The sequence below is a fragment of the Neovison vison genome, chromosome 11 (assembly GCF_020171115.1).
Source record: "Neovison vison isolate M4711 chromosome 11, ASM_NN_V1, whole genome shotgun sequence".
Lineage (NCBI taxonomy): Eukaryota > Metazoa > Chordata > Mammalia > Carnivora > Mustelidae > Neogale > Neogale vison.
This window is the reverse complement of record NC_058101.1, coordinates 27705804-27723579: the sequence shown is the minus strand read 5'-3', so window position 1 is coordinate 27723579 and position 17776 is coordinate 27705804. Positions and strand designations below refer to the sequence as shown.

The 17776-nt window shown below is 41.5% G+C and overlaps 1 protein-coding gene and 1 non-coding gene across 9 annotated transcripts in view; both read right to left on the bottom strand.

The window, feature by feature from the left end:
• FRYL (FRY like transcription coactivator) overlaps nt 1-17776 on the bottom strand; it is a 260634-nt gene that overhangs the window by 6969 nt on the left and 235889 nt on the right. For all 8 annotated transcript variants that reach the window (XM_044225780.1, XM_044225783.1, XM_044225781.1 and 5 more), the window contains 5 exons: nt 14158-14408; nt 10222-10429; nt 8118-8267; nt 6906-7004; nt 1483-1551 (listed from right to left, as the gene is read on the bottom strand). In XM_044225780.1, the coding sequence (XP_044081715.1) occupies nt 1483-1551; nt 6906-7004; nt 8118-8267; nt 10222-10429; nt 14158-14408 (777 nt within the window). The remainder of the gene's footprint in view (nt 1-1482; nt 1552-6905; nt 7005-8117; nt 8268-10221; nt 10430-14157; nt 14409-17776) is intronic.
• On the bottom strand, nt 6206-6309 carry LOC122890756. The gene has a single exon (XR_006381181.1). It is a non-coding gene; the product is annotated as a U6 spliceosomal RNA (small nuclear RNA).

Below are 17776 nucleotides of genomic sequence, written 5' to 3'. Positions count from 1 at the left end.
ACTAGTAATGTGTAACAGGTGTCCTCAATCTCAAGGAGCTGAATGTAAAAGGAGAGAAAAGATATAAATGAAATTCTAAAATGTACAGTTTTCCGTTTTCACTTAGTCGAAAGCCTCAAGCTATATTAACTGACTTAGACTCTTGCAGATGGAACTCATTTTCTTCAAGGCAGAGAAATGTAAGAAATCACTTCGTCTAATCACCTAACTTATGGAGGAAAAAAGGAGTTTATGTTACATACTCAAGCCATGCAGTTAAGTAGTGGTGAAGATAAAACCAAAGGCTCCAATTCTAGTTTAGAGTTAATTCCTCATTTTCCCATGTTTCTTTCTTTACACAGGTCATCTGACCATTTCCTTGTAACACAGCACAGGATTAGGAGTTAGCCCGCCTAGATTAAATCTTAATTCTCTCTCTCTTTTTTTTTTTTTTTAAGATTTTATTTATTTATTTGACAGGCAGAAATCAAAAGTAGGCAGAGAGGCAGGCAGAGAGAGAGAGAGAGAGAGAGAGGTGGAAGCAGGCTCCCTGCTGAGCAGAGAGCATGATGCCGGGCTCGATCCCAGAACACTGGGGTCATGACCTGATCCGAAGGCAGAGGCTTTAACCCACTGAGCCACCCAGGCTCCCTCTAACTCTTTTCGTACTGATTTTAGATACATTGACTTCTCTGAGCCTCAGCTTCCTCATCTGCAAAATGGGGATAATAATAGCATCTCTGAGACACAGTTGTAAGGACAGAGATACTGAATGTGAAATGCATACTGTTATTTTCTCAACATTTCAGTTTTTTAAAAAAACTTCATGTTATTATAGTACAATAGCTTTTACAGTGACAAGAAATGCGTAACAGCGTAACCAATGTTGAAGAAGCCTGGAATTCTGATGTCCATGCAGACGTTGTTCATTTTAACTGATGACTGTGTTTTCCCCATAGGATGCTATATTCCTATTAGAATAATTTGTAGGGCCTGATTTATCCTCATTTAACGTAATGTGTTATATATATGTACTTGAAGAACATATTTTACTTTTACTTTCATGCTATACAAAAATTTTAATTTATCCAATCTCAGAATTTCACCTTCAGAAAGGCCACCATGAATGTATAGAACATTACTCTCAGGTTTGCTTTCCCGACCAATTTATCTGCAGAATACTAATGCAGAACAAACATTTTTTGAAGAGGCAGATGCAGCAAGTACGGTCTAACCTGGACTGCCCAGATACCCATCAAGCTTATCTGCTGAATGTTATTAAGCTGCAGTCCCAAGCTGGTTGTTCATTTTTATTAAAGTGCATTTTTCATTACTAAGCCAATATCTCATTGAACCCAACTCTGACCAAGATGGTTCTGATAACAAAAATGGAAAGTGTTATAAATTTTAATTCTAGGATTATCAAGCAGGGACCTTCGTGCACATGCACACTTCATTTTACCTGATCTAGAAATACAGCAAAACTAAGCAGCAAAGACTTACCTGGGCTTCTGTGTTTATCCTGTATAGGTCTTCTTTGGCACCAAATGTCCGCTTACAGTTGTGTAACCACTAAAGAAATAAGTAAATTTTAACATAGTGATTGTACAGTGCACCATGAAACTGGTAATAAAACAGCCTGTGTGTATAAAAATCACTTTACAAGTGAACTTGAAGTTCTGGGACTGGTTATAGACAGATCCTTCAGTCTCCACTTGAGCCTAGTTATACGCGGCGGCCCAGAGCAGGACAGCGCTATTAAGTACAAGCAGACGCACACACTCGGGCGTCGCTCACACAAGTGCAATAAAGCATCTTCTCTTTCAGGGACGCCTGGCGCTCCTTTTCAGTAAACAGCAGCCTTCATTTTGCAGATTTTATTGGAAATCTTCTCAACCTAAACCTGACCTGTGTCTAACAAAAGATGGGGCAGTAAAAGACGTGCTTCCCTCCAGAGGTACAATTTAATAAAAGCAACTTCAAATTAAGCAGGTCGGTTTGCTTATCAGAAGTGTAATTCTCAGAAGACTGGTGTCCGTTTTAATTAGTGAAACAGAAACCAAAATCCATTTTAAATCTTGTTTTTATTTTTTCCCTCTTCTTCCTTTTGGACATTAATGAATGACAAACATGTTATCTCCGAAGCATATTGGATACAGAAGCCACATGTGGTTTTTTCCCCCTGATCCACGGGCTATTCCTAAAGTTGGGTATTTATTTAAGGTATCCTTTCCTTGGTCAAATAAAAATAACAGTGTTGTAGTTTAGTGGGAAAGTGTGGGGCTCGTGGAATGTCCGAGTGAAGTAAAAGCTGAGAGCCTCCAAGGGAAGCCCTGGGTTTAGACAGTTCGATTTTTTTTTTTAATGTTTTATTTATTTATTTGACAGACAGAGATCACCAGTAGGCAGAGAGGCAGGCAGAGAGAGAGAGACGGGGAAGCAGGCTCCCTGCTGAGCAGAGAGCCCGATGCGATGCGGGGCTCGATCCCAAGACTCCGGGATCATGACCTGAGCTGAAGGCAGAGGCTTTAACCCACCGAGCCACCCAACAGTTCGATATTGTTAATGTCTGTTCTTTTTACTTCCTGGTTCTTCACGTGTGTGCTAGATTAAGCATAAAACTAATATATATATAAGAACTTAAGACTTTGAGAGAAACTACTCGCTACGTTAAGGATACACTCTGAAATGTCTCAGAACTACCAGGCATTTAAAACGCTCAACTGTAGCTGACCGTTGTACACGCAGAGAATGAAAATTAGACCTCTCAGTTATTTCAAAACAGTTCTTTGACCTTATGTTGCTTTTATTCTAGTCCCTCAGACTGCACAGGCCCTTAGGCTTTGGCTTGACAGCATCTCTGAGGAAACATGTTAAGCTTTCCTAGTGAGATAGGCAGCCGGCAGGCACTGTCAGAAGCAATCCAGCAGACTTCTTAATGTCAAGAACATTCGGCTGAAATCTACCGTAGAATGTGTCAGTATTTATTCATACAGAATGTTAAAATGCATCCATACCTAATCATCCTCACTAATCTAGTCCAATCTGTTCAAGTTTACTAATAAATTAGAAAAAACAGTAATTGATTATTTAATGTCCCATTCTTAGAAAATGTGATTTTTTCTATTGTATGCCCAGTGATCTAGCATTTTGGGAGCTTTAATTTTTTTTTTCCACTACATTAAAAGACACGTCCCGAGGCTACAGTCCCATGGCTGCACACTGGCCTGGACAGTACAGGCCCACGCGATTCCAGCCAGTGTGAGCAGGCCAGCCTGGTCATTGTGTACACAGACCAGGAGTCTGTGTACAATGTCCTCAGTTCATATCCAGTCAGTCTGCCTGCCATTACTGTTTCTTTACTCAAGGCTCAAGTGAAGGTTAAGACAACGGAGAGGTTCGGCTGCTGGGCGTGATGGAGTAGCTTGTATAAGGCCAGTCCTCCGAGGACAACCACAGAAGCAGAATACCGTCTGCCAGGATGGAGGGAGTTAGACCAAAGCCCTGAAAGGGAGCCCGGTGGAGATTCCAGTGTTTACTGCGGGGGATCTGCTTACTCGAAGCTTTGCTTATTCCTCAGGCAGAGAGGCTGAACAGATAGCGTGGGTGTGTGGCCCACGGTCTCACTGAGCTGGGAAAACAGGGTCCTCAAAGGTAGGGACGTGTTGAGGGCCAGGATGCTGGAGGAAAGGGGCCTGCAGAGAAGGGGCCCAACTCTGTGCAGCTTCCCTCGGGATGCTGCTGCTTTAACATCTAACATGTGCAGGTGGCAAGGCTAGAAAACCAAGCAGCAGCATCTGGGAGGCTAAAAATTGAAGCAGAGATTTCTGGTCTCCTCGTGTTGAAAAGAAGAACTGGTCATTAGCGGCCAGGATGGCGGGGGTCCTGATGCACACCCCAGGCTTTCAGTCATGACCCTCAGGAGACTCAAGGCGTAATGGAAGAATGCCTTAATTATAATACTGTAATAGCAAAAACTATTAGAGGGGGAAAAAATCCGAGCAACAAGAAAAACTTGGTTTCAAGACAAGAAAGGAGGAAAAAAGGTAACAAAGAACAGATGGGGGAGGGGGCGCCTGGGTGACTGGTCAGGAAAAGGCAAGGATATCTCAGACTTCAGAGGTGGCAAACTAGCCTCCACTAGCCAAGTTCTAAAAGGCTGTGGACACAGGCATGATTTATCAAGGTCACTAATAGTAGCAATCTATCACAGCTTCTATGGTAGGCAAATATTTCTGAAGACACAAAAGGCACTAACCATAATGGAAAAGAGACAGATAACTTGGACTTAATTAAAAATGAACACCTGTGTTCATCAAAGGATGCTAATAATAGTGAAAATATTAGCCACAGAGAACGGGAAAAATTTATAATACATCCAGTAAAAGGCTTGTGTTTAGAATAAACTCCTAGAAATCAGTAAGAAAGCCATAAATAATCTATTTCCAAAAATGGACAAGATACTTGAAGGCACAGTTCAAAAAATGCCTAAATGAAAATACCGATTTGAGTAGGTGCTCAGGGGAAATGCACAATAATACCATAAAATACTGCACACCCACCAGCATGACTAACATTTTAAAAGCTGGAAATACCAAGTGGTGGTGAAGCTATGAAGCAACAGTAGCTCTTGTCCACACTCTGCAGGGAAGTAAACTGACGGAGCATCTTTTAGGAAAGCGCATGGCAGAATCTAATAAAGGGGAACAAATGTTCTACCCCATGACCCAGCAATTCTCTGTAAACACTCAACAGATATGCGATCCCAAGAACACAAAAGACAAGCACAAGCATGTACACGGCAGGGTGGTTTCAGTCCCCCAACGTCAATGGCAGCCCGGAAGCAGTGGTCCTCCTCCGACCTATCGCTGGAAGGTCAGCGGTCAGAGCCTCCATCACTCAACTCTCCGTCTCACCCTGAAGCACTGCCTCCTCTCACGTCATCACGGGAAGGGTGAGTCCCATCTAATAATGTATTTTGAGAGAAAAAGAGACCAGACCACCTTCACACAGCCTCTCTTACAGTCCGTTATTACTCTTGTTAATCTTCTACTGAGCCTACTTCTACACTTCATCATGTACAGGAAAAACACAGTATACACAGGGTTCTGGGACTTTCTATCCACTGGGGCTCATGGAATGTACCCCCCACAGATAAGGGGGACTACTGTATTTGTAAGATGACCAGATCTTGCCCGATAGTTTCCCAACGTCGAAAACTCTTCCCTCTTTACCCATCTACCATTACTCTGTCAGTCCAAATGTAAGATTCCCTCCTCCCTTATAAGGGGAGAAAGCCCTAATATTAGTATGTTCTCATACCATATTCTTTCCCTGAAAGAATCTCACAATCTAAAATTACCGTCTGTCCAGGCCTAAGGTCTGATCTCTATTCCATGAAGTTTTCCTAATGGCCCAAAGTGACCTTGCTTTGGAAATCACAGTGTATAGCATCAGGTCTGTTAGGCCTGTGCAGTGCTGTGAAGTCTCTTTCACTGCCAGTACTTTTGTTTATGCCTTGACCCTTCACTTCTGTTACTAATTATTCATCTATAGTGTTTGTGCTTTATAGTCTCACCTAGTATATTAAGGGAACAAGAGCCAGGTTTTATACTTTTCATTGGCCTTTATGTGATAGATACATATTTTTAATTAAAATTTCTTTTAGGGGCACTTGAGTGGCTCAGTGGGTTAAGCCGCTGCCTTCAGCTCAGGTCATGATCCCAGGGTCCTGGGATCGAGCCCCGCGTCGGGCTCTCTGCTCGGCGGGAAGCCTGCCTCCCCCTCTCTCTCTGCCTGCCTCTCTGCCTACTTGTGATCTCTCTCTCTCTGTCAAATAAAATCTTTAAAAAAATAAATTTTCTTTTAAAAACTAGTTTCAGGTATAGAATTCAGTGATTCATCACTTCCGACTCCCAGTGCTCGTCACGAGTGCCCTCCTCGAGCCCCCTCCCCCATTTACCCCATCCCTCCCCCGCCCCCCCGCCCAGCAACCCTCATTTTGTTCTCTATAATGAAGAGTCTATGTCTTGGTTTGCTCCCTCTCTCTTTTCCCCTGTGCTCATTTGTTTTGTTTCTTAAATTCCACTTATGGGTGAGATCCTGTGGTAACTGTCTTTCTCTGACTGACTGATCTCCCCCAGCATAAAACCCTCTGGGTCCACCCATGTTGTTGCAATGATAGGATTTCATTCTTTTTTATGGCTGAGTAATACTCCCCCCCCCCCAAAATATGGACCACCTGACGAATCTGCATGTCATCCTTGCACAGGGACTAAGCTAATCTTGGGACTGTTCCAATTTTAGTATATGAGCTGTCGAAGTGAGCGCTCCACAGCACAGATACTTAATACTAATTAATGAAAGATCTATCTATTCTAGGAAGAAAATGTCTTCTACATATTGTTTGTGTGCAAAGGAGAAAATAAACACTTTTCAGTTTTCTTGCTCCTGCTAACTGAAAAACCTTTACTCTCTGGGAACAGGACTAGTGTTGTTTTGCGGTGCCTGATGGGAGCGGAAGAAACACTTCTTGGCGAGTGCTGTCTCTAATCTACCACACGTCTCTTTCTCCCACTGCTTGCCCGCATACAGGTCGTGGGAAAAAGATGTCAGCTTTGTCACAGGTGACACGTTTTCTGGGTCACAACAGCACAGTGCCTTCTCAGAGAACTAATGCTTTTATCTCTCCCCTTGCCCTGTGGATAGTTTTCCAGGGTGTTCTTAAGCTCTTAGAGGGCTGATTTCTAAAAGCCAACGATGGACTCACTGGACAGAGAGTTCAGAGGGAAGCCCCATGTTTCTCGGTAAAACCCTGAGGCAAGTGCTAAGAGGTCCCCTTTTCTAGCTTGGTTGTTCAGCTGCCAAGTTAACATTTCTATTGTCAAAAGCGAGCTACTTTTTTCCCATGGTGAAGCGAGACTGACCTGCTCAGCTGCTTCTCTCTTAGCATTGTATGTATCCAGGTGTTCCTGCAGCTCCAACACACTGAACTTGAGTGTTTCCAGCAAACCGCATGACATCAGCTGTCAAATCAGAAACATTGAGCCAGGTTACTATTTCTTTTCTTTTTTTAAGATTTTATTTATTATTTGAGAGAGGCAGAGAGCGAGGGAGAGAGCACAAGCAGGGAGGAGAGGGGAAGCAGACTCCCCGCTGAGCAGGGAGCCTGATGCGGGGCTCGACCCCAGGACCCTGGGATCATGACCTGGAGCCAAAGGCAGACAGACGCCCAACCGACTGAGCCACCCAGGTGCCCCCAGGTTATCATTTCTGATCACGGTCATGAGACTGGTAACTTTTGGGCCATGGAATTTCTCTTAGTTGGTTTTGGGCCCAACTTAGTGCCAGTGTCCCTTTATTGCATTCTGTCCCATACAGTGAAGGGCTGACCCTTCACTAAAACACAGTATGAATGCAGTGGGACTTCAGGGATGCCAGCAAGGACAAGCATGGCTTCAAATGCTTTCCAGAACTGCCTCAGGTGAGAAATGGTCTGCCAGACTAGTATAGATCTTAACTTAAAGGTAACACCCTTGAAGCTTCTTAAACCTTAATTCTCTAAATATTTTTTTCTTTTCTTTCTTTTTTTTTTTTTTTTAAGGAGAGAGGGAGAATCTTAAGCAGGCTCCATGTCCAGCGTGGCGCCCAATGCAGGGATTGATCTCACCACCCTGAGAGATCATGACCTGAGCAGAAATCAAGAGTCTGACACTTAACCGACTGAGCCATCAGGCGCCCCTCTCTCAGTATCTTGATGCATAATCTCTGAGTATGTTTGCAAACAAAATGGGAGGACTGAGCTCTGGGTTCTTCACGGGGGTAGGTCTAGCCCTCTCCTACCCACTTTTACTCAAGAATTGGAAAAGAAGTAGCCATGTCTAGAGTAAGGCTCTCCAGCTTCCCCATCTGGGACTCTGTGAAGGGTGAGGACAGTGAGGGTTCAGAATCAGAAAGAGTCACAAGTCACTGCCTATAATATGCTAGAATTACATTTTGCTAGATATTTTTAGTCAAACTGAAAATATAAACCTTTACACTTCAAAATTCTCAACTGTCTTTAAAAAAAAAAAAGACCATTTACTGATTGGTGCCATTCACATTTAGTCTTTATAATAAGCCTTTATATAAAAACTTACTGTTTCAGCATCCACAAAGACCGTCGGGCATTCTGAACACATCATCATCACTTCCAGCGAACTTTTAAACTTGGCACCGATGCGCTGCAGGCTCTCACCAAGAAAGCTGACTGCCTCATTAGTTATATCTCCAAACTTTCTTTGAATTGTCTATGGAGAAAAGCATTAAAATATTTTTTAGTATTTCCTAAGAAGGCCTTTTTTTTCATCTTTAAGAAGTGTAATTTATAGTTAGGGCAAATTTTATTTTAAAATTATTATTGTAGTGATACATAGAATTCTAATAACTGGTCTGTAAATTCATGTGTTTAGGCTCATTAGGAAATGTTAATTTCACAAAATGATCAAAATTTACAAAATCATTACTACTGAAAAAAGAAATCAATGATCCATGCCATTCATCTCCCCATTCCTGAGATTTTTTTCATTAGGAGAGAGAGAAGGAATACAGGCTGCACTTCACTGGAAATAAAGTCCTTACATGTCTGAAGAATTAGCTCTTCTAAAGTTTTAGTTGAAAGAAACCTTTAGTAAATGCAGTTTACTGTGCTTGGCTATGGGATCCATCTGATTTAATTAAAAGTCCTAAAGATGCATTGAAGATACGATCTTCTCAAAACTTAAGAATACTCATTAACATAAAATAGGTCGTGCCTTACCCATAATGAGCGCTCAGTTACTCAGACTACATTTTCACTGGTGTAATTATATGAATAGTTAATGTGTATCCACAGGTATCATTCTGCTTTAATAATAATAAAGTCAGAAGCTACAATCTCAGGCATCAGGAAACAGAGTATCATTGGGAAGAAAAAATACACATAAATAGGAAACCAAGTAGTGGTGCAAAAGGACAGAATAATTTCACGAGCATTAAATAACCCCCAGGAGGGAGAGACTGGAGGCTGGAGTGGCTGGAAAAGCTCCACTCAGAGTATGTACTTAGCTCGGTCTTCCAAGATGGGCAGCATTCGCTGGGGTCAAAGGGAAAAGCGGGAGCATAATGACTAAGCTGGCATTTCTCTGTGCCCTAGTTTCCTGGCTACAGAACGCGAGAAATATGTCTACATCTCATAGATAGGTCTGGCCTAGGGATTAAATAATGTAAATCGCTTAAGCGCAATGCCAGGCGTGCAGTGAGCGCTTGATACAGGTGCGCTTATGTTATTATTCCTATGCTTGGAAGCAATCTTAGCTAAAATTTTTAAGGTGTGCGGAGACACAGCCAATTAACTGAGTACTTAATTATAAGCTGTTTTATGCTAGTGACTGCAAACCCCTTGAAGGCAGGGACCATGCTTCTTATTTTTTATGGCATCCTGGATGGTGCCCACCTTACTGCAGAAAATTTATCAGTTTTTATCACGTTCAAGTTTGATTTTAGTTGCCTGAGGGGAGATATCTGTACTAGTTGTTGTATCAATAATCGGCAGTACTACAGTTTCATAATAATATCACTATCTTTGGGGAAAATTTTTTTTCTAAATATTTATTTTTTGGTGGGAGGGGTAAAGGAGAGGGAGAGAGATAGAAACCCAAGCAGACCCAGCTCTGAGCGTGGAGTCCAATGCAGGGCTTGTTCTCATGACCCTGGGATCACAACCTGAGTTGAAACCAAGAGCTGGTTGCTCAACACACTACACCACCCAGGAGCTCCGGGGCGGGGGGGGGGGAGTTCTTTTTTAAAGAATAGCAGTGGGAGGGCACCCGGGTGGCTCAGTGGGTTAAAGTCTCTGCCTTCAGCTCAGGTCATGATCTCAGGGTCCTGGGATCAAGCCCTGCATCGGGCTCTCTGCTAGCAGGGAGCCTGCTTCTTCTTCTTTCTCTCTCTCTGCCTCCCTCTCACCTACTTGTGATCTCTGCCTGTCAAATAAATAAATAAAATCTTAAAAAACAAAACAAAACAAAACAGCAGTAGGAAGATGAAAATTTGAGACATTAAGAAAAATAAAAATAGAACAGAATTTGAGTAAAAAAATGAAAGAAAATAGAATTTGAGGTACTGATTTTAGATTAAAAAACAAAACAAAACAAACAAAACAAACCCCATAACTTCATCGGGCAACTATTAATATAAATTCAGAAAACTTTAAACCTGCCGGACCTGAAACAGCCTGGAGAACACGTGAAAAGTGAACACGGCACAGGACCCGTCGGTGTCAGACAGCATCTGGTTGACGTGGCAGCGCCAGGCTTCCTCCTCGTCATCACACGCCACCGGCTGAAAAGCAGCGATTATGGCAGAAAGAAACGGTGATGGCAGACGGGATGTCTGGACTTCCGGGAAGCCATCTTGCTCGTCTTCATCTTGACTGTGAATACAAATATCACAGTAATCATGATACTATCCTAAAATAGAGTCATCCAACGTAGATTGCTTTTATTCAAATTTACGCATTGATTTAAAAAGTACACAACAGGGGCACCTGGGTGGCTCAGTGGGTTAGGGCCTCTGCCTTTGACTCAGGTCATGATCCCGGAGTCCTGGGATCAAGCCCCGCATTGGGCTGTCTGCTAAGCAGGGAGCCTGCTTCCTCCTCTCTCTCTGCCTGCTGCTCTGCCTATTTGTGATCTCTGTCTCTGTCAAATAAATAAATAAAATCTTAAAAAAAAGAAAAAAAAGAAAGTACACAACTTAAACTTTGTAAGAAAGTACAAGGAAGCAGGTTTCCGTGTTTTTTCTCCTAAGCATCTTTGGAATTAGAAATTTACTTTCAAGCAACCACCTTAAAACAAGCCAAGCTCTATAATATGCCAGTGCTCTTCAGTAATTTGCAGCAATTTCTGTGAATAACGCCGTGTAGAATGCTTTCATTTTATTTATTTATTTATTTTTATTTTTATTTTTTTAAAAGATTTTATTTATTTATTTGACAGAGATCACAAGTAGGCAGAGAGGCAGACAGAGAGAGAGGAAAGGAAGTAGGCTCTCTGCTGGGCAGAGAGCCCTATGTGGGGATCGATCTCAGGACCCTGAGATCATGACCTGAGCTGAAGGCAGAGCCACTGAGCCACCCAGGCACCCCAATGCTTTCATTTTAAATGATCAATCTTGGAGGCCTTTAATTGAACAGGTCCGAACTGGTGATGACGACATGTAAAGCGTTCTGGCTGTTGGCTTTGGGTCAGGGGCTAGCTTAGCTGCTTTAAGGACTGTGTGAGTCTATCTTCATAGCAGCTCTGTTGGGCTCTTATTACCTCAGTTGTTGTTTTTTTAAGATTTTATTTATGTATTTGACAGAGACCCAGTGAGAGAGGGAACACAAGCAAGGGGAGTGGGTGAGGGAGAAGCAGGCTTCCTAACAAGCTTGGAGTCCGATGGGGGCTCTGTCCTAGGACCCTGGGATCACGACCTGAGCCGAAAATGGACACTTAACGACTGAGCCCTCAGTTTTACCATGATGAAACAAAAAGTTCAGTGAAATTCAGTATTATGCCTAGGTTATTGGGTGGGAAATGACACAGTCAGAATTTCAACCCAGGACTACGGGTCCAAACCCAAGATTATAAGCCTCGACACGTACTGGCAGCTCAGCTACTTCATGAGTATATATTATACGCCTTGTGGTGTGTAACAGATTGTGGATTCAAAGAAAAACTAGACCAGGCCATCCCTTTGGAGGAATTTATAATCCCAACAGTCAGATAATACAGACAACAATGGAACAATGAAAAGAGATGAAGGTATGTTTGGGTTGGATATTCTTTTTTTTTTTTTTGGAAGATTTTACTTATTTATTTGACAGAGAGAGGTCACAAGTAGGCAGAGAGAGAGGAAGGGAAGCAGGCCCCCTGCTGAGCAGAGAGCCCGATGCGGGACTCGATCCCAGGACCCTGAGATCATGACCCGAGCCGAAGGCAGCGGCTTAACCCACTGAGCCACCCAGGTGCCCCTGGGTTGGATATTCTATAACAAAATGTGTGACCCTGGGTCTTAAGGCTGAAGAGGTGTTTGAGTCAGAAACTCCATAAAGAAAATGTTTTATCCAAGGTCTTAAAATTGCGAGTTTCACACGACAAAGTACCTCTATAAGGCTTTATAGAAATTATGGAGCAATTCATAAGGAAGGGAGGGATTTGAGTTAAAGACGGAGGAAAAAATAAAGCAGACATCTGAAGTGAAAACTTTAAGCCATACCTCAAGAAAGTATATTTTTACAATGTCACTGTAGTGATTGATCTTAGCAAAATGTATTTCTTGTAAACCCGCATGGCTATCCCTCTATATTAGTAGGGGTACACTACTCGATTTCATCTTTGGTATTTGGCCAAAGTCCATCATTTGGCTTCAACCTTTTAGAAAGCCCAATAGTTGAATATCTACCTCCACATCACTTCTGGCATCCCTGCCTTTGTGTACGATGAATGAAATGAGTGACTGCAGGTTACTGCCGTCCAAATCGGTAACGTGAATAAGGTGTATCACTGTGGCTGTTAATATCTGAATGTAGACTTTCAAATACAGGAGAATATTCTAGGTATATTGAAGAGTGAAAACCTCCTTTTGTGCTGTGTATGTTAAAACTCTATTATTACTGGAAGGGGTGCCTGGCCAGCTAAGCTGGAGGAGCACACAACTCTTGATCTCAGGGTTGTGAGTTCAAGCCCCCCACTGGGTAGAGTGCTTAGTTTAACACACACACACACCCCTCTATTATCACTTGAAATACAAATGAATGGTTTTTATTGTAAGAGTGAAACTCTGAAATATTTGATGACTACTAAATATTAATATTTGTTTAAAAATAACTATCAAAGATCTTGAAATTAATGAATGGGGAAGTAGATACACGGACAGTACGTTAAGCTAGACAACTTTATAAAGAACATGATTTTGAGCAAAAAATATTTATAAAACTTAAAAGAAAAATAAATAATATCTATTTATTATGACTATTATTATATGCTATTATTATGACTATATCTACTATTATGACTAATGTCGTAATTCTAGATTATTATAGAACAGTTTGGTTTACACACTTCGTAACAGCCAAGATTTCTTCTAAGAATTATATGCAATAGTGATTATTCAGTTTTGTTAGCCCATGAGTGAAGAAAATGCTCTTTGGGAATTCTTGGTACTTTTGATAATATATTTTGAATGTACAGAACATGAACTTTTTTTTTTTTTTAAAGATTATTTATTTATTTATTTGACAGAGAGAGATCACAAGCAGGCAGAGAGGCAGGCAGAGAGAGAGGAGGAAGCAGGCTCCCTGCTGAGCAGAGAGCCCGATGCGGGACTTGATCCCAGGCCCCTGAGATCATGACCTGAGCCGAAGGCAGCGGCTTAACCCACTGAGCCACCCAGGCGCCCCAGAACATGAACATTTTAAAAGAAGTCATCTAACATCTGACAGTACCAAGAAACGATTACTTCTGCCCATTCTAAAGGTCAAACTTTGCAACCATGACCACTGATGAGGAAACTGTAAAATAATTTTTTGGATATATTTCATATTTATTTTGGTATCACCAAGTTCGTCCCATGATTTTGACACCTGGCTCTGGCCGTGATGCAATATTGATCTTAACAACTGGCCATTTGGCGGGGCGCCTGGGTGGCTCAGTGGGTTAAGTGGCTGTCTTCGGCTCGGGTCATGATCTCAGGGTCCTGGGATCGAGCCCCACATTGGGCTCTCTGCTCGGCAGGGAGCCTTGCTTCCCTCTCTCTCTCTCTGCCTGCCTCTCTGCCTACTTGTGATTTCTCTCTGTCAAAAAAATAAATAAAATCTTTAAAAACAACAACAACAACAACAACAACAACAACAACAACTGGCCATTTGGCATTTTGCCAAAAGAGGAATTTGGCGTAGAATGTTGCTCGCTATGCTTTGCTTCTCTTTAAGCAAATTCAAGGTTAGTTACAGAAAATAAATCCATCACAGTCATTTTATCTTTTACAGTGAAGGTGGTATGATTACAGGCTAAAACAAAGAAACAAAAGTTAAGTGAACTGGAAGAGAGAACCATACTCGGGAGGGGCTGAGAGAGGACACACCCCCTCATTCTAGTGTTTGTGACACCACAGTCTCACCTAGACAGTCCAGAGAAATCAGCTTCTTCCTCTTCACATCGTTCATCCAGTTCCTTCAAAGCCAAGGTGACATCTTCCTCACAGATGGACTCAGGGTAGCTTTCAGGAGCGAGGGGCTCTGGCATGTCAGCGTCTTCTAAGTCCAGAATCCCCCGACACACAAGAGAATCCTGCTGTTCTTGAATTATGTATGAACCTTCATCTTCAAACGTTGTGATCCCCTGTTCCTCCTTTAATACTGAACTTGTATCCTGTAAAACAATCACATTTTTATCAAGTTTAAAAACATAAGAAAACATTTTTAATTTATTTTTTTATTTCAAGTTTTGGTTTAAATTCTGCTTAGTTACCATATATGGTAAAATGGGCTTCAGGTGTAGAATGTGGTGCTCCACCGCTTACATACAACACCCAGTGCTCATCGTAACAAGTGCCCGCCTTCATCCCCGTCACCCATTTAGCCCAACATCCCGCTCACCTCCCTCCATCAAACCTCAGTTTGTTCTCTGTAGTTGGGGCTCTTATAATTTGCTTCCCTCTTCTCCCCCTTCCCCTATGTTCCTCTGTTTTGCTTCTTAAATTCCACATGAGTGAAATCATGTCTTTGTCTTTCTGACTTATTTCGCTTAGCAAAATACACTCCAGCTCCATCCACATCCTAGCAAGTGGCAAAAGTTCATTCTTTTAGATGCTGACTGGCATTCCATTGTATACAGATACCACATCTTCTTTATCCATTCATCACTCAGTAAACATTTGGGCTCTCTCCACAGTTTGGCTATTGTTGATAATGCTGCTATACACATTGGGGTACATGTACCCCTGTGAATCTGTATTTTTGTATCTTTTGGGTAAATACCCAGTAGTGCAATGGCAGGGCCATAGGGTAAGTTCTACTTTTTGAGGTACCGCCATACTGTTCTCCAGAGTGGCTGCACCAGCTTGCATTCCCATCAACAGGACAAGAGGGTTCCCCTTCCTCCTCATCTTCACCAACATCTGTTGTTTCCTGGGTTGTTAGTTCTAGCCATTCTGACAGGTGTGGTTTTGATCTGTATTTCCCTGATGATGAGTGACGTTGAGCATCTTTTCATATGTCTGTTAGCCATTTGTGTGTCGTCTTTGGAAAAATGTCTGTTCATGTTTTCTGCCCATTTCTTAACTGGATTACTTATTTTTTGGGTGTTGAGTTGTAAGTTCTTTATAGATTTTGGATATTAACCCTTTATCAGATTGGTCATTTGCAAATGTCTTTTCCCATTCCGGGGTCAACACTAATTTTAATGTGCACGGATGTTAGTTTAATCGGTTTGAAAATAAGCACTGTGATCTCAGTTTAGGAGTAAAGATCAGCTCCTTTTCAAAGGTGCTTAGTCCTAAGTTACTAATTAGTTGTGCAGTCATTTCTTTTCCTCTTGGTTCAAAGCACAATTTTTCTCCCAAAACATGAAAAGTAAGGGAGACATCCCCTGACCTTAGACCAGTCTGGGCCACAGTTTATACATGTGTAAAATTCATCTATATCATAAAATGAATGAAGGATTTTGACCAGATTCTGGGTTGGGTGCTCTGGGATAGATCAGTAACTATCTCCAATCAGCTTACAACCTAATAATGGGGTTAATCTAATATGCAAATAGTAGTCATCTGGAGTACATTAAGTGTTAGGTAAATATTACAAACAATATACAGAGGACTACGGGTACTCAAAAAAGGGAGAGGTCACATCTGGTTAAGGCATGGAGACTAGTCTCCTTGGAGGAAATACCATGTGATGGGGTATGACCAAGATGGGTTAGTGATACTGACATGGGCTGAACGTTTTTATCTCCTCAAAATGCCTACATTGAAACTCTCACCCCCAGTGTGGTGTACCAGGAGATGGGACCTTTGGACAGTGATTAGGTTTTCAGGAATGCAATGAGTGCCCTTACAAGAAGAGACCAGAGAGCCAACTAGGGAGGACACAGCAAGAAGAGCTACCAGGAAGAGAGCCCCCCCGCCCCGCCACACACAATGAATCCGCTGGCACCTTGATCTCGGACTCCTTGGCCTCTAGAACTGTGAGAAGTAAATCTTCATTATTGATAAGCTACCCAGTTTCTCATATTTTGTAAAAGCAGCCCAAGCAGACCAAGACAGCATTTCAGGGAAGAGGACTTAGAAGATAGGAATGGCACAGAAGTGTGGCAGGAAGACACGAAGGATATCACGGGAACACTGGCCTGAGGTTAGTGCGGCCGGGAAAGGAGAAATTCTGACTCTGCACAGAATAGCATTTTTAAATAATATGGGACCCATCATTCCTGAATCATTCCACAAACTTCAATCATTCTAAAAAAATTCAATACGCTGTTTGTATCTGAAGTTTTTTAAAAAAAGATTTGGCCATTAAAGCGGTAAGCATTCGTTATCTGGAAAGAGTTTCTGTGATAGTGCTAGAGATATTTCTACATCTAGAGATTTTATTAGCCTGAATCTTTCCATCTATACTAATTTGAATATACCAGGTTGCAATAACCCACCAAACTTCTCAGTTTAATGTCCTCACTTTTCATAAGTTTATACTTGTATCTGGTTGAGATTTATTATTGAATAATAATTAGAAAATAGATGTTTTATCTGTAATTATTAACATATACTACATGCTGAAATTTCCTGGGAACACCTAGATTTTATGAAGAGAGGCTTTTGGGCTCATGGAATGGATTCCACTGTTGTATGTGCCTTATGAGAATCAAATTTTCTTGAACTTTATCTTACTACACAGTGATGCGTATATGTGCAAACACCCCCCCAATCCAATTACACTCAAAGATTCATTTCCTATAAGGAATAATTTCTGCCATCCATGAATTGATACCTAAGCTATTATAAATACTAGAAGAAATTCATCTGTGAAGGTTTCTCTAATAAATGCAAATGAAGAATGGACTTAATCCCTTAACAGCTCCAAGTGTGATGTGTACATATTACAGAGAAGAAAGCAGCAAATGGCTCTAAAGCTTGTCATGACACGAAATGCTGTAGCCTGTTCTGTTTCATCTCCCGATAGCAACATAATTTAAGGGACAAAAAATCCGCTCTCAAACAGTTCTAGGAACAATGTTCCTTTTAATTCATAAAGTATTTCACCTATTAAAATTAATTCCTCTTCTTAAGAAACTGCTTTAAAAAACAGAATTATGGTTTTGTTTCATTACTTCGGTGGTTTCACACTTTTTTTAAAAAAGGGCAATTTGAGGTCGTCTGTCACTATTTGGCATGACAGGGGAAAGCACATTAGGCTAAAATACCTATTTTGGTGATAATTTTTAAGTCAACAGAACTGTTACTAATGAAATACTATGTTTATGAATATCTCCATCATCCTCATTCACCTGTGTCACAAAGCTTACGGCGAAAATGAAACCCACAACTGATAAAGGAAATAAACCTAGTAAAGTGAGGTGTTTTTCCTTTAGGGAAAAAAAAATGTCACCAGGAACTTTATAGTGTCTTAGAGAGAAGCCATCAAATACAGTCCTGCTGGATGAGCGGCTGTCCCATCTGAAATAAGTTTCCAATATATACAGAAATATATGTGAATTTCCAATTTGTTTCCAATAAATGAGTGATT